Source organism: Macaca nemestrina, chromosome 5 (assembly GCF_043159975.1).
Source record: "Macaca nemestrina isolate mMacNem1 chromosome 5, mMacNem.hap1, whole genome shotgun sequence".
Lineage (NCBI taxonomy): Eukaryota > Metazoa > Chordata > Mammalia > Primates > Cercopithecidae > Macaca > Macaca nemestrina.
In genome coordinates, this window is record NC_092129.1 from 47999244 (window position 1) to 48024697 (window position 25454).

Genomic DNA, 25454 nt, shown 5'->3' on the forward strand with positions numbered 1-25454 from the left:
CCACCCGTGTCCTCGCCTCTTCCCCAGTGATTGCGTGTGAAGGCCTTGCTGCCCCCGCAGCGGCATCTTCTGAACCACTCACCCTTACCTGGCTGGGTTACCCTTACCTGGCAGCTGGGGGACAAATGGAGGTGGGGCGCAGCCAGGTGGTGGGCTCTTTGGAGGGGGACACCGAACTGCTTCTAAGAGGTGACACGGGAAGAATCTTCAACTAACAAAAGCATCGGACCTGATCATGAGTGGCCTGAGACCCATTCGCCCTCAAGGTGCTTTTCAAAGCACCCACCGTGGGATGAACTTGGTGCAACTGAAGGAAACTGGGTATTGTCTAGTGATTTGGAACTTCACCTGAAAGAATCAAATCCTTCTCATAAGGGAGAGAAAGCACCTAATAAAGTTGTCTTCTTTGCATCTGTTTTTTCCCCCACCCTTTGTCAATAATTTACTTTCAACCTTTACCCCGTAAATGTTAGGAGACAGAGATTTTCAAAGTGCATTTCCAAGGTGATGGTACACACTTCTCTGTCTTCTGATGTACAAGTTTACAGTAGTTTGCATAAGCAGCTCCTCTGTTGGCACAATATGATAATCTTGACAGGTGCCGGTTATTATTAGTATATCATTTTGAAAGTTTTTCTATTTCTGGCAGTAAAAGGCCCTCTTCAACCCCCCTGGAGAACAGAACATAGGCATAAGGCCCAATAATGAACTCATGGATGGACCTAGGAATTTCAGGGTAAAGGTGATTAAGACACACGCTAAAAGATTATTAGGAAGAGGCTTAAAACAAAAGCAGTGAAGTTCGAAAGCACTCAGAGAAATTGTAGAACCAATTCCTGGGACTCCCTGAACTGTTTATCCAAGACTATAAACTAGGTTGGCCACACCAGCAAGATTATAATCTCTTGTTGACCCTCCATTCTGATGAAGAGAACATGATACCTGTTTTAAAAATTTCCAAAGCCTTAGGATGCCTCAAAGAAATGCAGAGAGGCTTTTGGTTTAAAAATAACACCTTATATTTGCATTATATTAGATGCTTTCAGAGTGGAATTTCAATTCTTTTGCCCAGGAGTCTCCAAACTGTGCACATACCCTTAGGCCCACAAGACTTCACAGGGCATAGAATGTTTCAAGGGTTTTAATTTTCAGATCCTCGTCTTCCAACTCTGCTTGAAACTAATTTCCCTCTGAACGTGGGTGATGCCTGCCAATTCTTTCATTCTCCCCATTCATCCAAGTGAGGAGCACGTGACAAGGCTCTGGGGTGTATTTTTCTGTCTGTTCCTTTTAGCTTCCAGAAGATAGATGGCTGTCACCAGGACTATCTTTCTATTTGATTGAACAACAGTGTTGGAGTTGTCTTGACAGAAAGTCTTATTGGGTTGATTGGCTGTCAATGAGGATTGGTTTTGCCAATTATGTTGTGTCGCAGACATTTTCCATACATTGAATGAGCTAAATCTGCAACCCTGAGGTTCTGATGCATATGTATATGAAGCAAGCATACCAGCCATAGAGCGCCAGAAAGATGTCCCTTTTTCAAGTGTTTACACTTAACTATGTTAAGGATGTTGAGATGTTATTTAAAAATATGTGCATAGATTTGCAGAATTCTTTGAGGGTCTGTGAGCAAAACTCCTTTTGGGACACTACCTTATCCCATTCCTAAGTCAGATCTTACTTAGAGTTGGCCCATTTGAATGTTGCTAAGGAGCAGTGCTGGGTGAAAATACAGATATGCCGCGAGAGCCATAGGTACTAGAAACAGCCCTCAGCACCACTCTTACAGTAGATGCTGTGTTGTGGGAGCAAGGGGAGGGGTCAGCAGGTGAACAGAGGTAGAAATTGAGGGTGTTGGTTAACCCAAGAGATGCCTGCTTTTCATAATTGGCATTGCTTACTGTGCGTTAAAAAACAAGGCTCAGAAGAAACAATATACCTCTCATAACCTTTGTGTGACATGAGACCATAGTAGAGTCGGCTTGATATGCTGTCATATAATTTATCTTTTAGCATTCAGTGATTGCACTTGCCTGATTTAAATACTAATCACCATAAAGGACTTTTTTTTTTTTTTTCTATCCCTGAAGTCACACAGTAGATTCAAATGTGGAACATTTACTTTGCTTCATATTTAGCTTCAGATTGTATAGGAACTTTAGCCAGCCATTGTAATTTTTTACTCTGTGGCTCCTGATTGAAATATAATAATCTTTAACCAAGAATTCCTGTGAGAAAGTATGTCTGAGATATAGTCATAAAAACATTCACGCAAAGTGTTATTCTTTTTATTATTTGAGATTTGGAATCCTTAGAGCTTAAGCATTGTACAGCTGTTAAAACAACCAACCTGTCAATCCTCAGTAATGGCATTAAAAGATTAGGCTACTATAATTTAGCCATTTTGCTTTTCACTTTTAATGTTAAAAAGACTGTAAACTTTATTACCTAGTGCCTTGTACAATATTAATGAGTCTAAGTTTATTGGAGTAATTTTGCAAGAGGATTTAACTTTTTAAAATTGTAATGAGAGGGCCCTTTTTTCTAGCCAACTTGGATTGCAGGAATCATTTATCCTGGTAGTCACACTTGGATTCCATGTTCCATGGCTTCAGTTTACCAGGATCTGAGTCAGGAATCTCAGGCTGCGTGCATCTGGGAGCACAGTTATGTGGCAGTGGCCATTCTGGCTGTATTCATATCTCTCTTTGGGTATGAGGGTCATTCCAGTAGATTCAGAGCTTATGGTCAAAAACTGAAATGCATATTGTTGCTACCAGTAATCTTATACTGTTATTCTCCAATGGTTTCTTTTCCTAGTATTGAGAAACTGTAAGAGAACTAAGGTGCTTTTGGAAAACTGAAGCTAGTAAATGGAAAAAGAACACTGTCTTGGTGTGGTAGGCAGAATAATGGGGCTCCAAAGATGTTTACATTCTCATGCCAGGAACCTGTGAATACATTAGGTTATATGGCAAAGGGAAATTAAGGTTGCAGATGGAATTAAGATTGCAAATCAATTGACCTTAAAATAGGGTAACTATCCTGAGTTACCCCATTGGGCCCAATGTAATTACAAGGGTCCTTGAAAGGAATAGGGAAACAGAAGACAAGAGATTGTTGGAGGAAGATGTGACTGGAAGAAAGTCGTAGAGAGATTTGACAATGCTGGGTTTGAAGATGGAGGATGGAGCCAGGAGACAAGGAGTGTGAGAGGTGTCTAGAAGCTGGAGAGGAGAAGAAAATGGTTTTCCTCCTATAGTTTCCAGGAACACATACCTGCTGACAGCTTAATTTTAGCATATTTTGGACTTCTGACCTCCAGATTGTAAAATAATAAATTTGTGTCGTTTAAGCCATTCAATTGATAGCAATTGGTTACCACAGTAATAGAAAACTAGTATACTTGGCTTTAAAGCTTCTGACTTAGAAAAAAACTTAACTGTTTTTGTACTTATATGAAATAAATGCAGTGACTCAGCTAGCCCTTTATGTATAGTAGATAACTGGTTAATTTTAGCTTTAACAAAAAGGCAAGTTTTTTCCTACTTCATCCATGAAATTATGTGGAGGAGACATACATATGTGTAACAGTGGGCAATATGAGAATCTGTAAAGACTGGACTGTCAAGCACGTCTGTGTAAAGAGACCACCAAACAGGCTTTGTGTGAGCAATAAAGCTTTTAATTCTCTGGGTGCAGGCGGACTGTGTCCGAGAAAGAAGTCAGCGAAGGAAGATGGGGAAGGAGTTGCTGTATAGGAGTTGGGTAGGTAATGGAAAATTACAGTAAAAGGTGGTTATTTATTGTTAGCACAGAAGGGGGTCACAAGGTACATAGGTGGGGAGATCATAAGACTTACTGTCCAGAAGAGGAATGCCACAAGGTCGATCGATCAGTTAAGGTAGGGCAGGGGCAAGTCACAATGGTGGAATGTTGTAATGTTGGTTAATCAGTTAAGGCAGGAACTGGCTGTTTTACTTCTTTTGTGGTTTTTCGACTGTCCCAGACTTCTTAGGTCCTGCAGGCCATCTGGACGTATGTGTGCAGGTCACAGGGGTTACAATGGCTGAGCTTCAGCTTAGAGGCCTGATATGGACAACATTGGAAAAACTAGGTCTTTACTGTGAAGTATTTCAGAGACTATCATTATGTAACCTGACAGGCCAGGAGAAGGAATACACTTAATTGGAAATAAGCTGGAAAGAAAGAAAATTTAAACTAGCTGTTGATCAAATATTAACGTTTTCTTAGTCAATATCACAGCCGATGAATTTTCCTCAAGTGGTGTGGATTCATTCACTCATTTACTAGCAAAGTGATTATGCTGCATGTTACAAGATAATTGCCCCAAAAGGTAATAAAGAAGAATTAGGATAAAACCAACATAAATAAATGAAAAGAAAAAGGCAAATGTATTTTGAGGTCTTAAAGTACTGTTTGCGGTATAATAGGTGTTTAGTAAATGTTGAAGTAAATGGAAGCTTTCTCTTCCCAAATTTTCATTGAATATTCTTTTCTCGTCCTGTCTTCTCCCAAAAATATTCAAAATGATAGGAATTTAAAAATATATCAACCAGAACGTTATTCATATGTGTATGGTAGAGTGTCTAACAGATGAGTCAGAATCAACTTCTTTAAAAACCATGAACTAGATTTTTTAGAAAATGTAAAATATTGATGATGGATTTAAGACATCTTGATTTTTAAAGATTGAAACCGATATCTGGGAATCCCATTGGCTCTAGTTTGTAGTACTGGTCATTTTGAGAGTCATCCTCTCTTCGGGCCGTATCATACCCATTACTCCTCCTGGACTGGCTTTTCATTCATGTCATGGCAGAATATTGTTCAGGCCCTGCCTATTCAAAGTGTGGGCTGAGGACCAGCAGGATCAACTTTGTCTGGGAGACTGTGAGAAATGTGGCATTTCCAGCTCCACCCCAGAGCTTCTGAATCAGAGTCTGCATTTTAATAATATCATCACGTGATTTCTATGCACATTCAAGGTTGATAAATGCTGTTCTAAGCCACATTGTTTTTGTTTTTTAATTTACATGGATTAATTGTAGGACCCTGTAGAGCAGTCTTAATATATGAATTCTGCCTATTTTCTTTGTTTTTTTTTTTTTGTTTGTTTGTTTGTTTTTGAGACAGAGTTTCACTCTGTCACCCAGGCGAGTGCAGTGGTGATGTTGGCTCACTTCTACCTCCATCTCCCAGATTCAAGAAATTCTCGTGTCTCAGCCTCCCAAGTAGCTGGGATTACAGGCGCCCACCACCACACCTGGCTAATTTTTGTATTTTTGGTAGAGACAGGGTTTTACTATGTTGGCCACACTGGTCTCAAAATCTTAACCTCAAGTTATCTGCCCGCCTCAGCCTCCCAAAGTGCTGGGATTACAGGCGTGAGCCACTGTGCCTGGCCTGAATTCTGCCTATTTTCAAAACATATTACAGATTGACTTTCGTTGTGATATAACAAAAACATGTAAGAAATTACAATTTGAAAATAAAAGAAAGAGAAAGATATGTTTCAGATACGAGAGATGGGTTAGTTACTGCTATTGAGAAACAAATTTAAATAATTTTCAGGGCAACTAAGGTGAAAAACAATACACATTTGATTGTATTGTCCCTATGTTGAAATAAAGGAAGTATAATAATTTATTGGGAAAAATACAGTTCGTTCCAGGCACTGACCTTTCAAGGTAATTTATCACTCAGATATTTGTTTAAAGAACATTAAGGGTGCGTATGGTGGCTCAGACCTGTAATCCCAGCACTGTGGGAGGCCATGGTAGGAGGCTTGCATAAGCCCAGGAGTTCGAGACCAGCCTGGGCAACATAGCAAGGCTCCCACTACAAAAAATTAAACATTAGTTGGGGGTGCTGGCATGTGCCTATAGTCCCAGCTATGTGGGGGGCTGGGGCAGGAGGATGACTTGAGCCCAGGAGTTCGAGTTTGCAGTGAGCTATGATAGTGCCACTGCACTCCAGCCTGAGTGGCAGAGCCAAATCCTGTCTGTAAATAAAAATTAAAAAAAAGAACATTGGTTAGCATAGTAGGTAATGCCTTTGATTGTTTTTTAGTGTAATATATAGAAAAATGTTTATGGTTAATGTTTCTTATTTGATGATTTTATGAAAGCCAAAGGCATGGTCTTATATTTGGCTAGGTGAAGGTATTTTTGTAGAAGTTAAAGGTAATATAATCTAGGTACATTTTTGTTATCTAAATCTGTATTGCAAAAGAATTTCAGAAAACCAGAGAGAGATCAGGATAAATAAAGTCTCAGATGTGAAAAAGCTGGGGTGCTGAAAGAACAGGAAATGGTCAAGTGTACCTGGACGATACTATTTTTGTTTTTAGACATGCTGAGATTTTTTGACATTTAAAAAATGTTAAAGAGGGAAAATGAGCTGCTTAAGTATACTATATTTTGCATTTGAGTTAGTCTTATATTTGTTTATATACTTATCATAAAACATTCTTGGCTGTAGTTCATGACTTAATTTTAAAAAGGAAATAAAATATCTTGAGAAGAGATTCTGCGTGTCATTATGTGACTTTGTCATTATGTACTTAGTTTTGCCAGTCAAAACCACACAGTGCCACGTGAAGGCTAGTAGTTTATTGAGTACTCAGGGTACAAAATTAGGTGGATTTTTTCTGGTTTTTTTTTTGTTTTTGTTTTTTGGGGTTTTGGATATTATATAGAGTGTAAAATTGCAAATTTTTTCTTCAGGAGACTCGGACTTGACCCTAAAATATGCACATAAACTTGAAGGCTCAAATAATGTTTTTTCCTAACCTGGAGGAAGAATTGTGAGAGTAATGCTTTGCATAGAATCCTCTTCACCTTCTTTGCATGTTTCTTTTGGATCAGGCATAAAATAGGGGCCTGGTTTTGTTAGAGTGGGGGAAATAGTTGATGATATAATCACCCATTCCCTCTTAGTTGCAAATGGTATTGAAATTACAGAAAGTCATCTGACCACTAGTTGAGGTCACTTCTTTTCCCATTCCTGCCATTCCCCCATGTCTGGTATAACATTTAGCAAAATTGGTAACTGCTCTTGAGGGTTTTCATTTGTTTGCCTGTGTTCCTCTGAAATGTCACATGTTTCTGTGGAAGCATGAACAATAGTACAATTTTCCACATTGAATCAGATGTTCATGTGATCCAAGCATGCTTGGAAAAAATCTTACTGCTTAGGACTCCATACAGCATAGCTCTCTTGTGCAGTCTGTAGTTAGACAGTTAAAGCGTCCATGCCTCACCTGCAGGGTAGCCCTTCTGAGTGCGGTGAAAGCAGAACTTTCTTGGAAAGTGAGACACCACTTGATCAGATCCATTGTGGAATTGAACAAGATATGAGACAGAAGCATGGAATTCTGCAAAGTCAGACAATGCACTAGCCCACTCACACTGACTTATATTTAGGTCTGTCAGGCTGTGTTATAATTTTAAAAATTAATTTCAAAAGCGATACATACTTACTATAGAAAATTCGTGCAAATACAGGAAACCGTAGAAATACAGGGAAGAAAATATAGTCCATCTTACTTCTCTCTAATTTTCCTTGCATCTTAGCATTTTAATGCTTCAAGATGGTATAATTTTGGAACTTTATGTACATACAGGAACATACTGAGAGAGTCAGGCTACAGTGTATATGTAAATGTGTGTTCGTACGTATTTAGTCAGATATCAGAAAAAATCATATTCTTTAAAACTTATTTTTAAATTATGGATATCACTCAGAGATACTAATGTTAGTATTTTGATATTTGTCTTTTCAGTCATATATATTTATGTTAAAAAACCAAAAAATTCAATATGAGCATATGGTTTTTATAAATTTTTCATCCACATACACTAAAATTTATTCCTTTTTTTTTTGAGATGGAGTCTCGCTCTGTTGCCCAGGATGGAGTGCACTGGCATGATCTCAGCTCACTGCAACCTCCACCTCCCAGGTTCAGGCGATTCTCCTGCCTCAGCCTCCCGAGTAGCTGGGATTACAGGTGAATGCCACCACTCCTGGCTAATTTTTTTGTATTTTTAGTAGAGATGGGATTTCATGTTGCCCAGGCTGGACTCGAACTCCTGGGCTCAAGCGATCCACCTGCTTCAGCCTCCCAAAGTGTTGGGATTACAGGCATGAGCCACTGCGACTGGCCAATTTGTTCCTTTTAGTATACAATACTATAAGTTTTGAGAGATGCACAGAATGGCGTAAATACCACCACAGTCACCTAAAAGCATTCCTTTGTGTTGCCTGTTTATACTAGAACCCTCCCCTGAATCTTATCAACCATAGATTCATTCTCCATTCGTATACTTTTGCATTTCCTAGAAAAATACATAAAGCATACAGTATGTCTTTCAGTTTGGCTTTTCATTTAGCAGAAAGCAATTCAGATTTACCTATGCTGTTGTATGTATCAGTAATTTATTCCATTTTACCACTGAGTAGTGTTCCATGGTATTGATGTACCAGTTTTATTTTTCCATTTACAAGTTGAAGTATATTAGAGGCTTTTTTCAGTTTGGGGTGATTATGAGAAAAGGTGCTGTAAAGATCTGCATACAAGTTTTTGTATGAACATGTTTTCATTTTTTACTGGTCATGTGCCTGGGAGTGGGATTGCTTGGTCATATGGTAAGTATATGTTTAACTATATAAAAGACCCCCACAGTTTTGCAGAGTGGATGTGCCGTGTTGCATTACCACCAGCAATGTGTGAGAGCTCCGCAGATGGGAGCTCACATTGTATTCAGAGTGTGGCGTTGTCCATTTTTCTTTTATTTCAGTTATTCTTATAGGTGTGTAGCAGTATCTCATTGTGGTTTTGAGTTCCCTTCATGACTAAAGTTGTTAATTATCTTTTCCTGTGCCTTTAATAATATATTTATGTTCTTTGTGAAGTTTGCCCATTTAAAAAATACTGGGTTGTTTTATTATTATTAAGCTTTGAGAGATTTTATGTTTGCCAAATAAAAGCTTTTTGGCAAATATGTGATTTGCAAATGTTTTCTCCCTGTCTGTAGTTTATTTTATTGATAGTGTCTTTTACGAGCAAAAGTTCATTTTGATGATACAAAATTTACCATTTTTCTTTTTGTGGAACCTCCTAGAAGTTTTATAGTTTTAGGTTTTACGTTTTTATCTATAATCCTTTTTTTCTGGTATATGTTGTGCAATTTTTCCCACACCATGTCTTGAAAAGATTGTCATTTTGCCTTTGAATTACCTTTGCACCTTTGTCAAAAATCAATTGACTACATTTGTGTGTCTGTTTCTGGATTCTATTCTGCTCCACTGATGTGTGTGTCTCTTCACAGGTACCACACATTGTTGATTGCAGCTTTATAGTAAATCTTTAAAGCAAGTAGTGAGAATCATCTTTGTTCTTTTTCAAAATTTGTTGATGCTATTCTAATTTTCCTTTTTGTTTAAATTTAGTATAATCTTGTTAATATCTACAGATAATTGTACTTGGATTTTTTAGTAGAATTTCATTGAATCCATAAAACAATTTGGGGAAAGTTGGACATCTTAACAGTATTTACTTTTCCAACCCATGAATATGACCTATCTCTTCATTTATTTAGATTTTTTTATTTCTTTCATTGGTGTTCTGTAGTTTTCAGCATTTAGTTTGTGCATGTATTTTGTTAGGTTTATACCTATTTTATTTTTGATTAGTGCTATTGTGAATGTTATTTTTAATTTTTTTTTAGAAATTTTGATTTTCTTAGTCCGTTTTGTGTTGCTATCACAGAATACCACAGACTGGGTAATTTATAAAGAAAAGAAACTTATGTCTTACAGTTCTGGAGGCTTAGAAGTACAAAAGCATGGTGCTGGCATCTGATGAGAGCCTTCTTGTTGCACCATACCATGCTGGAAGGCATCACAGGACAAGAGGAGCATATGAGAAAGAGCCAAACTAGCTTTTATGACAGACCCACTCTTGTGATAACTAACTCTCCTGCGATAATCTATTAATCTATTAACACATTAATCCATTAATGGAAGAACCCTCATGACTCAATCACCTCTTAAAAGGCCCTACTTCTTAATACTATTAGATTGGGGATTAAGCTTCCACATGAATTTTAGAGACAACAAAATTCAACGGCAGTGACCCTTTTATATTTAATTGACATTTTAATTGAGATAATTGTAGATTCACTTCAGTTTTAAGAAACACAGAGCGATACTGTGTAGGCTTTACCCACTTTCTCCCAGTGGTTACACCTTGCAAAACTGTATTATAATATCGCAACCAAGATAATTGATATTGAAACAGCAAAGATACAGAACCTTTCCATTATCACAAAGATACCTCATGTAGCCCTTTTATGGCCACAACTACCTTCTCCCTTTGCCCCATCCCTAACCTTTGGCAGTCATTAATTTGTTCTTTCTATGATTTCTGTCATTTCAAGTATTGTGTATCCATAACCTTACATATGTGACTTCTGGGGATTGCTTTTTTAAAAAAATCAGAATAATTCCCTAGAAAGTCACCCAAGGTGTCACATGTATCAGTAGTTTGTTCCTTTTTAATTGCCAGTAGTATTACATAGTATGCATACACCACAGTTTAGCCATTTATCCATTAAGGGATATCTGGATTGTTTCCAGTTTTGGGCTATTATAAATAAAGCTGCTGTGGACATTCATGCAGAGGTTTTTGTGTAACCATAAGTTTTTATTTCTCTGGTATAAACATCCAAGAAGAAAAATGCTGTATTCTATGATTGTTGCAATTTTTAGTTTTATAGGAAGCCACCAAATGGTTGTTCAGAGTGGCTGTACCATTTTACATCTACACCAGAAATATGTGAGAGAGAAAATTTAGCCCCATTCTTGCCAGTTATTTGATGTTGTCAATATTTTTAATTTTAGCCATTTTAATTGGTATATAGTGATATCTCATCATGGTGGTGGTGGTAATGGTGGTTCTTCTTCTTCTTTTTGTTGTTGTTGTTCTTCTTCCTCCATCTCCCTGTTCCTCCCCCTCTTCCTCCTTCTCCTCACCTTCTTTTTTCCTTTTGTGTGTGTGTGTGTGTGTGTGTGTGTGTGTGTGACTGAGTCTTGGTCTGTCACCCAGGCTGGAGTGCAGTGGCGTGATCATAGCTCACTGTAATCTCAAATTTCTGGGCTCAGTTGATCCTCCTGCCTCAGCATCCCGAGTAGTTAGGACTACAGGCATGTGCCACCATGCCCAGATCATTTTTTTTTTTAAATTCTTTTTCATAGAGACAGGGCTTTGCTGCATTACCCAGGCTGGTCTCAAACTCTTGGCCTCAAGTGATCCTCCCATTTCAGTCACTGAAAGTGCTAGGATTACAGGTATGAGCCACTGTGCCTGGCTCATTGTGGTTTTAATTTTCATTTTTCAAATGGCTAACGATGTTGAATATATTTTCATATGATTACTTGCTATCTGTATATCCTCTTTAGTGAAACAAATAGTTCTGTTTTGTTAAATTTTACTTTCTGGTTGTTTATTGTTAGTGTATAGACACATATTTAATTTGTATATTTTGACCTTATGTCCTGGTGATTTAACTAAACTTATTTATTAGTTCAAGGAGCTTTGCTTTCGATTCTATGGGAGTTTCTTTTTTTATTTAGACAATCATGTCACCTGTTAATAGAGACATTTTATTTCTTCCTTTTCAGTCTGGATAGCTTTTATTTCCTTCTTATGGTTTATTGCCTTGGTTAAGACTTTCAGTAGGTTTCAGGTAGAAGAGGAGAGAGCAGATAACCTTAGGAGGATCCTTTCTTGTTTCTTGTTCCTTTCTTAGGAGGAAAACATGTAGTCTTTTGCAATTAAGTATGATATTAGATATAGATTTTTTTGTTTATGCCCCTTATCAGTTGATCAGTTGAGTAAGTTTCCTACTATTCCAAGTTTGCCGAGAGATGCGATAAAACTACAAGTGGATGTTGAATTTTGTCTTATGATTTGATTTGTTCATATGGCTTTTCTTGACTTTCCCCCAAATTTTTTAAAAATAAATTTTATTGTGTATATTTAAGGTATACAACATGAGGTTATGGGATATATTTGAATGGTAAAAAGATTACAGTATTGAGGCAAATTAACATATCCATTATTTCACAGAGTTGCCCATTTTTTGATTTTGTGGCAAGAACCACTAAAAGCCATTCGTTTAGCATGAATCCCAAATAGAGTACAATTTTATTACATAGAGTCCTAAGGACTCATTTTATACATTAGATGTCTAGACTTGGTCATCCTATATATCTGCTATTTTATATCCTCTGACCTACTTCTCCTCATTCCCTCCCCACTTCCCACTCCTATGCCTGGTAACCACTGTTTTGTTTTCTCTCTCTGTATATTTGATTTTTTTTGGATTTCACATATAAACGAGACCATGCATTATTTTTCTTTCTCTGTCTGGCTTATTTTACTTAGCATCATGTCCTCTAGGCTCATCCATGTTGTGACAAATGGATCTCATTCTTCTTTAGGGCTGAATTATATGTATATATACACTGCAGTTTCATTGTCCACGTGTCTATCAACAGAGAGGTTGTTTCCATATCTTGGCTATTGTGAATGATGCTGCAATGAACATGGGAGTGCAGATATCTTTCTGATATCGTGATTTCCTTTCCTTTGGGTATATGCCCAGAAGAGGGGTTGCTGGGTCATATGGTGGTTCTATTTTTTTTTTAATTTTATTGTTTAGAAACCTCCATATTGTTTTTCATATGGCTCTACCAACCTACATTCCTATGAACAGTGTACAAGAGTTCCTTTTTATCCACACCTTTGCTAACATTTCTTCTTTTTTGACTTTTTGATAATAGCCATTCTAATGGGTGTGAGGTGCTATCTCATAGTGGTTTTGGTTTTCATTTCTATACCTGAGACTGGGTAATTTATAAGAAAAGAGGTTTAATTGGCTCATGGTTCTGCAGGCTGTGTAGGAGGCATAACACTAACATCTACTTCTGGGGAGGCCTCTGAAAGCTTACAGTCATGGCAGAAAGTGAAGTGGAAGCTTGCATGTTAGGTGGCAAAAGCAGGGTGAGAGAGTTAAGTGCTAGACACTTGTAAACAGCCAGATCTCACAAGAGGTCACTCAGTATCGCAAGGACAGCAAAGGGGATAGTGCTAAACCATTCATGAGAAATCCCCATGATCCAATAACTTCCCACCAGGCCTCACCTCCAACATTGGGGATTACATTTCAATATGAGATTTAGGCAGGAACACACATTCAAACTATATCAGTGATACTGAGCACCTTTTCATAGACCTGTTCTTGATTTTTATGTCTTATTTGGACAAATGTCTATTCAAGTCTTTTGCCTGTTTTTAATTGGGTCATTTGTTTTTCTATGATTGAGTCATATCAGTTCTTTATAAATTTTAAGTGTTAAACCCTTATCAAATATTAGTTTGCAAATATTTTTCCCAGTTTGTAAGTTGCCATTTCATTTTATTGTTTGTTTCCTTTGCTGTGCAAAAGACTTTTAGTTTGATGTAGTCTCATTTATTTACTTTTGATTTGTGGCCTGAGCTTTTGGTATGATATCCAAATAAATGAATAAATCATCGCCAAGACCATTTTCTGGGAACTATTCCCCTGTATTCTCTTCTAGGAGTTTTATAGTTTCTGGCCTTACATTTAGGTTGATTGTACATTTCATGTTGAATTTTGTATATGGTGCAAGAGAAGAGTCAAATTTTATTCTTCTGCCTGTGAAAATCTAGTTTTTCCAGCACCATTTATTAAAGAGATTATCCTTTCCCCATTGTGTTCTTTTGGTGGCTTTGTCAAAAATTAGTTGACTATATATCTTTGACTTCATTTCTGAGCTCTTGATTCTGTTGCACTTGTCCATGTGTCTGTTTTTATATCAGCACCATATTGTTTTGATTACCATAGCTTTGTAGTGTAATTTAAAATATTGATGTGTGATGATTTTTGACTCGAACCAGGCTTGCATTTGGGGATGAATGCTACTTGGTTATGATGTATTGCTTATTTTAGATATAGCTGGATTTAATTTGCTATTTTGTTGAGTTTTTTTGCCTCTCAGTTCACGAGGAAAATTTGTCAATAGTGTGTTTTTCTTTTCTTGTTTTTGGCTTTGATATTAGGATATATTGGCCTCATTCCTCTTAAGTGTTCTGGAAGAGATTAAGCAAAATTAGTGTTACTTCTTTCCAGAATGTTTGGTAGAATTTAGCAGTGAAAACCACTGGGCTTGGGATTTTCTTTATTGGAAAATTTTATTCACAAATTCTATTTGGTTGATTTCAAAATGTAGGACTATTAATGTTGTCAGTTTTCAAAACTGAGATTTGGTATCTTTCAAAGAATTGGTCAATTTCATCTTTCAGCATTTGCTTCTTATCTTTCTCTTATTGTCTGTAGGGTCTGTAGTGATAATAGTATTTCATTGCTGATATGGGTAATTTGTGCCTTATCTCCTTTTTCTTCATCAGTCTGGCTAGGACTTACACACATTTTTATTGATTTGTTTCAAAGATCAGCTTTTGATTTTTTTCTATATTTATTGTTCTCAATTTCATTGATTTCTTTTTTTTTTTTTTCTTTTTGAGAAAAGGTCTTGCTCTGTCACCCAGGCTGGAGTGCAGCTTACTGCAGCCTCAACCCCTTCCAGGTTTAGGTGATCTTCCCACCTCAGCCGCAAGTAGCAGACCCTACAGGCACACATCACCATGCCCAGACAATTTTTTGTACTTTTTGGTAGGGACAGGGTTTTGCCGTGTTGCCCAGGTTGGTCTTGAACTCCTGAGCTCAAGCAATGCACCCTGCTCAGCCTCCTAAACTGCTGAGACCACAGGCATAAGCCACTGTGCCAGGCTGATTTCTGTTTTTAACCTTTATTAGTCTTCCTTTTGTTTGTTTTGGGTTTGTTTTGTTCTTCTTTAACAAATTTCTTAATGGGGAAGCTTACATGATTAATTCAAACCCTTTATTCTTTCCTATATAAGCATTTGATGCTAAAAATTTTACCCTAGGCGCCACTTTAACTGTATCTCATGTTTTAATACATCTTATTTTCATTTTCATTCAGTTAAAAATATTTTTAAAAATTTCCTTTGGTTCTCTTTTACAGTGAGTTGTACACTGTTGATATATTTTTTACAGATATCTTTTCATGATTTACTTCCAATTTAATTACATTACAATCGGAGGTCATTCTTTGCATGATTTCAGTTCTTTTAAATTTGTTAAGTTTGGTTTTATGGCTCAGAATATGGGCCATCATGTTACATATTCAGTGTGCACTTGAAATATGTATTTTGCTTTTAGTAAGTGGAGTGTTTCTTAAATGTCAACTAGGAGAAGTTTGTTGATAGTGTTATTCAGGTCTTCTATATTCTTGCCTATTTTCTGGGTCTCTCATTAACTGAGAAAGGAGAATCCAAGTCTCTTAAGTATAATTGTGGATTTGTCTATTTCTTAATTCAGTTTTATTAGTTCTTGCATCATATATTTTGGAACATACACCTTGTTAAAAGTACAGACACATTTGGAAATGCTATGTATCTTGGTGAGTTGACCCTTTATCACTATACAATGTTCTTTTTCCTAGGTAATTATTTTCCTTGTTCCAAATTCTGCTTTGTCTGATATTAGTATAGCTTCTCTAGCTTTCTTTATATTAGTGTTTGCATGGTATATCTTTTTCCATATTTTTACTTTTAATTTATCTTTATCAACATATTTAAAGTGATTTTTTTTGTAGATAACATATAGTTGCATCTTATTTTTAAAATTTAATTTGATAATCTCTATTCTTTAATAGGTACAATTTACATTTAATGTAATTATTAAAATAGTTGGATTTAGGGCTACCATTTTATTATTAGTTTTTTATTTGTTATCCTTTTTTTGTTCCTCCACCTCCATTTCCTGCCTTCTTCTGGGTTATTTGAATGTTTTTTAGTATTTAATTTTATCTGTCGGCTGTTTGTGTATATCTCTGAATTATTTTAGTTGTTTCTCTAGTAATTACCATATACAAATCTAGCTTTACACAATCTACTTAGAGAGAATAGTTTATCACTTCAAGTGAAATATATAAGCCTTGTCACTTTTCCCTCCTCAATTTATGTCATAGTTGTAATTTGCATTATATCTATATAACTTGAGAACCCTATAATATATATTTTTTGCTATTAACAATAAATATGTTAAAGAACTTAGTATATAGTGAAATACTCTATTGGATTACCCAGATATTTACTATTTCTGTTGCTCTCTCTTTAGTTCTTACGTTGATATTTCCCTCTGATATCATTTCCCTTCAGCTTCAGAATTTATTTAGCATTTCATTAAGAAGAGATCTGCTGGCAACAAGTCTGTTGGTTTTTCTTCATCTGAGTATGCTTTGTTTTGCCTTCATTCCTGAAGGATATTTTTGCTGGATATAAAGTTCTGGTTAGCAGTTCTTTTGTTTCATCACTTAAAAGATGTGTCACTGTCATCTAGCTTGTATGAATGAATTTTTCTGAAGAGAAATTTGCAATTATTTAAGCCATTGTGCTCTTAAAGACAATGTGTTGTTTCTCTCTGGTTGCCTTTATATTTTTTTCCTCATCTTTGGTTTTCAGCAGTCTAAGTGTGATGTTTCTGAGTATGATTTTGTAAGTTTACTTTGGTAGGACTTTGCTGAGCTTCTTGAATCTGCAATTATGTCTTTCACTCAGTTTGAGAAGTTTTCAGCCATTTTTTTAAAATATTTTTTCTATGATTACCTCTTTCTTTCATCTCTTCTTCCACCAATTAAAATTCCACTTTACATCCAACCACCAATTTGGCTTTGAAGCTGCCACTTGATATTGACACTTGGTAGATGTAGTGTGACTATTCTTATACGTCTCTATCTACTGATGAAGATCCTACTCTTTTAGTGCTACTAAAGAGTACTCTTTTTAGATCCTACTCTTCCAGGACTCCATTGATATGCATGTCAGATCTTTTGATTATTATTCCGCAGGTTGCTGAGGACTTGTTCATTTTTTTCTGTTTCTCTTTTTCTGTCTTCTTTAGATTGTATCATTTCTATTGATCCATCTTCAAATTCACTGACTCTTTCCACTGTAATCTACATATTGCTATTGCATCCATCTAGTGGATTTTTAAATTTCCAGTGTTGTGTATTTCAGTTCTAAAATGTCCACCTGGTCCCATTTTATGGTTACTATTTCTCAGCAATTAATTTCTATCTTTCATTCATTTTAACAGTGTTCATCTTTACCTTATGGAGGATTATTGAAGAGCTGCTGTAAAGTCCTTGCCTAATAATTCCACCATTGGGGTCCTTTTGGGGTTGACATCTGTTGATTGTGGCTTCCCTTAATATTTACCCATTTTTCCTGGCTCTTTGTATGTCAAATTATTTTGGATTATACCATGAACATTTTGAATATTGTATTAGTCTGTTTTCACACTGCTGATAAAGACATATTTGAGACTAGGTAATTTTAAAGAAAAAGAGGTTTAATGGACTCACAGTTTTACATGGCTGGGGTGGCCTCACACTCGTGGTGGAAGGCAAAAGGCGTGTCTTACATGGTAGCAGACAAGACAGAATGAGAGCCAAGCAAAAGGGAAAACCCCTTATAAAACCGTCAGACCTCATGACACTTACTCACTATCTTGAGAACAGTATGGGGGAAACCACCCCCATGATTCAATTATCTCCACTGGGTCCCTCCCACAACATGTGGGAATTATGGGAGCTACAATTCAAGATGAGATTTGGGTGGGGACATAGCCTAACCGTATCAAACATTATGTGGTGAGGCTAAAGGTCCTGTTAAAATTCTATGGAGAAATGTTGATTTTGTTTATCTGTTTAAGCAGGCAATCAACCAAGTTTCCTTTTTCCAGCTCTTCTTTTTGTGATTTCTTTTATACTCTCCAGCTCTCAAGATGTTTCTTTTTATGGTTTCTGCAGTCAGAAAGAGTCTTCTCAAAATTTTAGCCTCCCATGATGTCATGCAGTTCACACAATTGGTGATGCCTTCACAGCGAGGCAGCAGGAGAAAAGAGAGAGAGAGGAAAAAAAAAAAACATATTTTCTCTCCACCAGTTACACAGCAGGACTTCCTCTTGCTTGGTTCCTCTGGTCATTGAGATGGATTTTCTTGGGGTTTTAGGTACTCATGCTAAAGGGAAAAAAAAGAGGGAATCATAATCTCTAGGAGAGATTATGATAGATGACTTTTCCTCTATCCTCAGACTGGAAAGAAGGGGATTCTCCTGGAGTTTTTGCTATCAGTGCTTGCTTTCCAGTTCTAGAATGCAGTCTGCACTCAGGTCAAATAAGGGGAAAAAAGGAGAGTAAAAATCCACAAACTGTACCTTTATGGGTCCTTATTTATTTTTGCTTTAGCTCCCAATGCACCTGTCATTGTGTACTTTTCAAAGTCCTCAGGCAGTTGACTTTTGTACTCTGTTCAGAATTCTTAGTTGTAATCAGTGGAATTGATAGGCTGTAGTCAGCTTACTCCATTTGGGCTGGCACCAGAAGCCTACATATGTTTTCAATATCTACTTTTTTACACTTAAAATATTTTATAAACATTTTTTCCATGCCATTATACATTCTCCTATAACATAATTTTTAAGACTGCATATTCATTGAGTGTTTATATTGATTGTCTTCATGAATATATGAATAAATAAATCTTTACACACATCTGTGATTATTTACCTAGGATAAATTTTTTTTTTTTTTTTTTTTTTTGCAGTTGCAAGATTTAATAGAGTGAAAACAGAGCTCCTATACAATGGGAAGGGACCCAAAGGGGGTTGCCACTCCCTGCTCGAATGCCTGGGTTTATATCCCAATCATTGTTCTGGCCCTGTGCTCTCAGGTGATATAGGATTTGACTATTTCTTTACCTCCTCTTTTTAGCCTAATTTGTATTTTAGTGAGCCCTCTTTACTACCTGATTGGCTGGCTGTGAGCTGAGTTACAAGCCCGTTGTTTAAAGGTAGGTGCAGTCACCTTTTCCAGCTAGGCTTAGGAATTTTTAGTCGGCCTAGGAAATCTAGCTAGTCCTGTCTCTCAGTCCCCCCTCTTAACAGGAAAACCCCAGTGCTGTTGGGGAGGTTGGCTGATGATCGCTCTTAAGTGCTTCCTGCAGAGTTGGGGCATAGTAGGGGTCATGCAATTGAGATTTCCTTGGGAGGGGTGCCTTTGATGTCATCATCATTGGAGTGTGGGCCAGCAGGCCGGTCCAGGGGTCTGTGGTAGATCTTAGTCATGGACTGCATCTGGGGCTCCATTTGAAGAACCATTTGTAGTTTTACAGCTTTGATTCTGGAAGAGACGAACTTAACAAGGAAGTTAAAGATACAGGGATTGAAATGTATGGCCTGAAGTGCAGGGACATATGAGTGTGGGTGGTGAAAGTGGGGTTTCCTTTAGAAAAACTCCTATACGATGGGGCATCAATATTTCCAGGAATCCACATTCTCCATAGAAGCTCATGGTAAGGGGAGCTACTGGTAGTACAGCAGCATGGAGGAGGTGCAGTGAGTGTGAAAGGGGGTAAGAGAACAGTAAAAAGAAAAATATGACGAGAGGGCCATGGGGATCTACGATTCTAGTTACTTTCCTCACGGTTGTCACTTGAAGAGCAGGCGCAGATCCTCTAGAGAGTCACAGGAATAGCTAATGTTGTCTCCTGGATTTTTGGGTTCCTTTGGCAGTATCCAGGGTTTGACTTGAGTGTGACATATCCAGGACTCCACTCCAGCCGCTTAACCACGGTTGGGGTAGATAAAATGACTGGGTAGGGTCCTTCCCAGGATGTGTCTAGGGATGGGGAATTAAAGGAAAGGGACTTGACTAATACCACGTCACCAGAGTGGAATAATTCCTTTCTCTCCTCTCGGGAACAGGTTCCCTGTAATGTTTTAAGAACTTGTTGAGGCCGGGCGCGGTGGCTCAAGCCTGTAATCCCAGCACTTTGGGAGGCCGAGACGGGCGGATCACGAGGTCAGGAGATCGAGACCATCCTGGCGAACACAATGAAACCCCGTCTCTACTAAAAATACAAAAAAAAAAAAATTAGCCGGGCGAGGTGGCGGGCGCCTGTAGTCCCAGCTACTCGGGAGGCTGAGGCAGGAGAATGGCGTAAACCCGGGAGGTGGAGCTTGCAGTGAGCCAAGATAGCGCCACTGCACTCCAGCCTGGGCGACAGAGCGAGACTCCATCTCAAAAAAAAAAAAAAAAAAAGAACTTGTTGATATTTGGCTAAGGAGGTGATGTCTGCAACTAAGTTGGCCATCTCTCGGTCAAGCACAAGGTCATTGGTTAGGAAGGGCTGTCCATACAGCATTTCATATAGGCCAAGTCCTGCTTTTTGGGGAGAGTTTCAGATTCTTAGTGAGGCTTTAGGTAACAGAGCAGGCCATGCAAGGTGGGTTTCTTGGGTTAGCTTTTTTAGATGTTGTTTGAGTGTTTCATTCATTTTCTCAACTTTTCCTGAGGATTGTGGCCTCCAGGCGTAGTGTAAGTGATATTATATGCCTAACACCTGGGATACTCCCTGGGTTATCGCTGCCTTGAAAGCGGGGCCGTTGTCACTCTGTAAGCCTTGGGGAAGTCCAAATCTGGGAATTATTTCATGAATTAGTACCTTTATTACCTCTTGGGACTTTTCCGTCCTACAAGGGAAGGCCTCCATCCAACCAGGGAAAGTATCTACCCAGATTAGTAGATACTGTAATCCCTGAGATTTGGGCACATCGGTAAAATCTAGTTGCCAGTCTTCTCCTGGGTAATGGCCTATTCTTTGTTCTCCTGAAGGAGCTTGGCGATAAGGCAAGGGATTATTTCTTTGGCACACTTCACAGGCCCTGACTATCTGCTTGACAGTTTTGAAAAGGTCTCGTCCAGTAAATAATGATTTGGCCATCTGATGGGTGCTGTCAATGCCTACGTGAAAGATCTGGTGAAGGGTTTTAATTTCCATTGGTTAGCTGCAGGCAAAAATATTTTTCCTTCTTCAGTGGCTAGCCATCCTGAGGAGAGGAAACTATGTCCTCATGAGTTTCCCCATTCTATTTCTTCTGCTGAGTACTGGGGCTTGGTTTCTCGGAGGGGATTACCCCATACTAGGGGTCCTTCTATAAGCATTTCTAATGGAGGGTCCCACCTTGTGGCTCTTTTGGCTTCAATATCCGCTTGGCGATTCCCTTCTATTTCCTTTTCCTTTCTTTTCTGAAGACCCCGGCAGTGTAAGACTGCCACCTCTTTAGGTTTCTGTACAGCCAATAATAATCTCCTAATGGCTTCCTGATGTTTGATAGGTGTTCCCTCAGAAGTTAGGAATTCCCTTTCTCTCCATATTGCTGCATGGGCATGGAGGACTAGGTAAGCATACTTAGAGTCTGTATGTATATTTACCCTTTTTCCTTCTAATTCTAGTGCCCAAGTGAGGGCTATTAGTTCTGCCAGCCGAGTGCTAGTTCCTGGAGTGAGGGGATTACTTTCAAGTATTCCATTATCTCTGACCACTGCATATGCCGCGTTTCAAAGTCCTTTTTCTACAAAGGAACTTCCATCGTATACAAGCTTAGGTTGGGATCAGTCAAGGGAACCTCTAGAAGGTCCCCTCGAGTGGCATAGTTTTGAGCAATTACTTGTTGACAGTTATGTTCTATCTTTTCTTCATTGTTTGGAAGAAACGTGGCTGGGTTAAGAGTTGCACAAGTGCACAGTCACAGCACTGGTCCTTCAAGTAATAGAACCTGATATTTAAGCAAACGGTTGTCTGATAGCCACAAGTCTCCTTTAGCAGTGAGTATGCCGTTCACATCATGAGATGCCCACACAGTAAGATCTCTTCCCTGTATCATTTTAATTGCTTCAGACACTAAGACTGCTACTGCTGCCACTACCTGTAGACAATGAGGTCAACCCTTTGCCACCACATCAATTTCCTTACTCAGGTATGCCACAGGTTGCAAGCTGGTCCCTTGGGCCTGTGTAAGGACTCTTAGAACTGTTCCTGTTTTTTCTGTGACATATAAGGAAAAGTCTTATCCTGTTGGCAAGCCTAACACTGGGACTTGGGTTAGGCCCTTCTTTAGGGTCTGAAAAGCTGCTTCTGCTTCAGGTGTCCATTCTACTAAATGGATATTGACTTTCTGAGTTTCCTTAATTAGTGTGCATAATGGCCTGCTATTTCGCCATACCTCGGAATCCGTATTGGGCAGAAGCCTGTTATGCCAAGGAAGCCTCTTAATTGCTTTAGGGTTTTGGGATGAGGATAAGCCAGTATAGGCTGGATACGTTCCTCACTGAGGGCCCTGGTGCCTTTGGATAATTTTAGCCCTAAGTATTTAACCTGCTGTAAGCAGAGGTGAGCCTTTGGTTTGGAAACCTTGTAGCCACAAGTAGCGTGGAAGTTTAAAAGTGCTTGGGTGGCTTGATGGCACAAGGTTTCTGAACGGGCAGCTAGAAGTAAATCATTCATGTACCAAAGGACACGAGTGTCTAAGTATGAGAACTGGCTCAAATCTTGGGCTAATGCCTGGCCAAATAGATGGTGGCGCTCCCTGAACCCTTGGGGTAAAACAGTCCAGGTGAGTTGAGACATTGGGTTTGAAAGATCTTCAAAGGCAAACAAGAATTGAGAGTCAGGATGTACAGGGATGCAGAAAAAGGCATCCTTAAGGTCCAGGACTGTAAACCACTCTGCTTCCTCTGGTACTTGGGAAAGCAGAGTATAAGGGTTAAGTACAGGTTGGTATAGAGGGACAATGGCCTCACTGATAATCCTGAGATCTTGCATTAACCTCCACTGTCCATTAGGTTTCTGTACTCCTAAAATTGGAGTATTGCAGGGGCTATTGCATGGTTTCATCCTGATCTATTATGTTGTTGTAGACCCAGATCCAGTTGTTAAAGTACTAGATCATCAGTTCTAAGACCCCGGCAAGGGTGGTGGGGAATGGGTCCCACATAACTGCCCATGTGGAGAGCTGTATGCCTAAATTGGGAGGGGCACCAGGGATGAGACTCCCTGGGCTCGTAGCCTAGGGGCCTGAGGATGCAGTGTAGAGCTTCCTTAGATCCTTTTGGAGATAGAACCTGCTCTAATACTTGGGAGAGAAAGTGAAAGTCTGAAGCATTAGTACCTAGGAAGCAGGGATCAGAGGAGGTAGATTCAGAGGTACGGAGAATTTTGGGGCTACACTTTCAAGAAAGCTGCGGTCGGGACCCAGGAGGTATGGGTCAGAAGGAAAGGCCGGGGCGCACGCATAAGCAACTATTGAGTAGACACTTCTGGCTGCACCATGATCTCAACTGGCTTATGCCGGGGGTTCGGGATGACAGCTTTCTGCCTCTAGTCTGTCCTCAGCTTCCCCCAGGAAAATTGTGAAAGCAGAAGCTGGTTCCAGGCAGACCAATGCTCCCAACTCAGAAGGTTTGGGGGTCGTTAGAAAGCCTTTTCCCAAGAAGCCTCACACCTGAGTCTTAAGTCTGGCAGCTACGCTAATTGTTTTTAACTGGCCAACAGGTGCCCGGTATTTTCCTTCAATTCTAAGGAAGGATAGGACAGAATAGCAAGTGAAAGTGGTCCAATATTACTCACCGCTTTGGAGAATCCCCGTATGGGCCACCAAATGTTACCAGCGGGTCTTTGTTCTTAGAGCTCCCAAGATGGTGGCAGGCTGCTCCCGAGATGGCGGCAAGCCTTTTGTTCTCTGACCTGGGGTTCTTGGACTCACAGATTCTTAGGAATGGAACTTTGGCCCATGTGGTGAGTGTTATAGCTCTATTAGAAGCTGTGGGTCATGGAAGAGAACCATGGAACCCAGAGACTAGTGTTCAGCTCGATTAGGATGAACCCAGACACTTAGCCATGCAGGAACGATGGTGAGCCTTTAGCCCGATCGTAGCAGCAATGGGCACCTCACTGGATCAGGAGCTCAGTGGACACCCTGCCGGATCTGGAGGGATGGAAGTCAGCGGTGGATCTGCAATGGTGTCAAACAACAGTGGTGGACGGCGAGCAAAAGCTCAGCTTGAGCTGTAACAAACACAGACCAGAAGAGTGTGCAGTTCCAAGATTTAACACAGTGAAAACAGAGCTCCCATACAATGGGAGGAAACCCAAAGGGGGTTGGCCTTAGGATAAATTCTTAAAGACAAAATTGCTATACTGACATCTTTAAGAGAAAATCTTAACTTTAAATCAATTTACACTCCATCCAATACTTGGAGTATTGATTTCTCTATATTCTTGCTATAGAATGGGATAGAATAGATAGAAAAATAATGCCAATGATCACTCAAGGTGCGTAAACCTGACAATTTCCTGTTCAGTAGATTAACTGCAAATCTTTCACCACATATCTCATAAATTTAAGTGACTAGCTGTCTTTGGCTTGATGTTTATAAAATTCAGTAATATCAGGCACATTTGGTTTGGGCTCATAAAACCTTGAGCCAGACATAAATCTTCAGTTTCCTAGAGCACCCTAATTAGGATAGAATCAGCATGGCTGAAGAGAGCAAGAATGGCTTTCTGTGTGCAGTAATCATGGGGTCTGCCTTATGCATTCCATTCATCTTGCATTAAAATTGTGCTTTAGTCATGAGTGATTTATTAGGTCCAATTTGAAGAGTTGGCTTCTCAACATTAGGAATCTGAGGAAAGAGTATTTTCTATAATGCTACACATCTTTTTTTTTGTAATTACGTATGTATACCTTTGCTGTTTTAAAAAAGACATATGAACATTAAAAACCCCTATAGAATGGGAAAATATCCTCTTCTAAACTATTAAGGCATATTCTATGCCAAAGCAGATTACTTCTGTATCAGCCCAAGCCCTGGCAGAGAAGAGAACTGGTGCACTCAAAGTGGGTAATTTGAATGAATTTAGTGAAAGAACCATTTACAATTGTGGGCAAGATGTAGAGATCACAAAATATAGCACAAAACATGTAGGTTAGTAACTGGGGACTGGAGAGTATCACTTCCAGGCCTGGAGCTTTGACCTTTGGTGCTCATCCAGTGTGCAGGGTTCCTTCAGGGGATGTGTGAACAGAACAAAGACCTCATGTTTCCTGTTCTTTCTCTGTCCAATTTCCTGCCAGTACTCATTGATTAAACCTATCAGAAGTCAGAGGGTCAGCATGCCTCTCGATGCAGTGCACACAGATCTACCAAAGTGAATACAGGAAACGTTGGATTGAAATTTCCTTCCACAAATGTGTTCCACAAGTGTTGCTGGCTAATTTGCATCTAATTGTATATGATGGAAGAACATTTCTATTTCACCAGGTATTTATAGTAGAATATAAAATGATAATTCTTAACATAAAACTTCTGAGCAGTGCCAGGCGTGGTGGCTCACGCCTGTAATCCCAGCA

General features: G+C 38.8%; 1 protein-coding gene across 7 annotated transcripts in view; it reads left to right on the top strand.

Moving 5' to 3' along the window:
* The window catches only part of LOC105465752 (androgen induced 1), a 275445-nt gene that overhangs the window by 323 nt on the left and 249668 nt on the right, over positions 1-25454 (top strand). Inside the window, exon 2 of one of the 7 annotated variants that reach the window (XM_071096535.1) lies at positions 28-18792. The exons of the other annotated variants lie outside the window; for them this stretch is intronic. Coding sequence (XP_070952636.1) covers positions 28-30 — 3 coding nt within the window. The 3' untranslated portion in view covers positions 31-18792. Of the gene's footprint in view, positions 1-27; positions 18793-25454 lie in introns of those variants that run through there. 7 annotated transcript variants of the gene reach the window in all.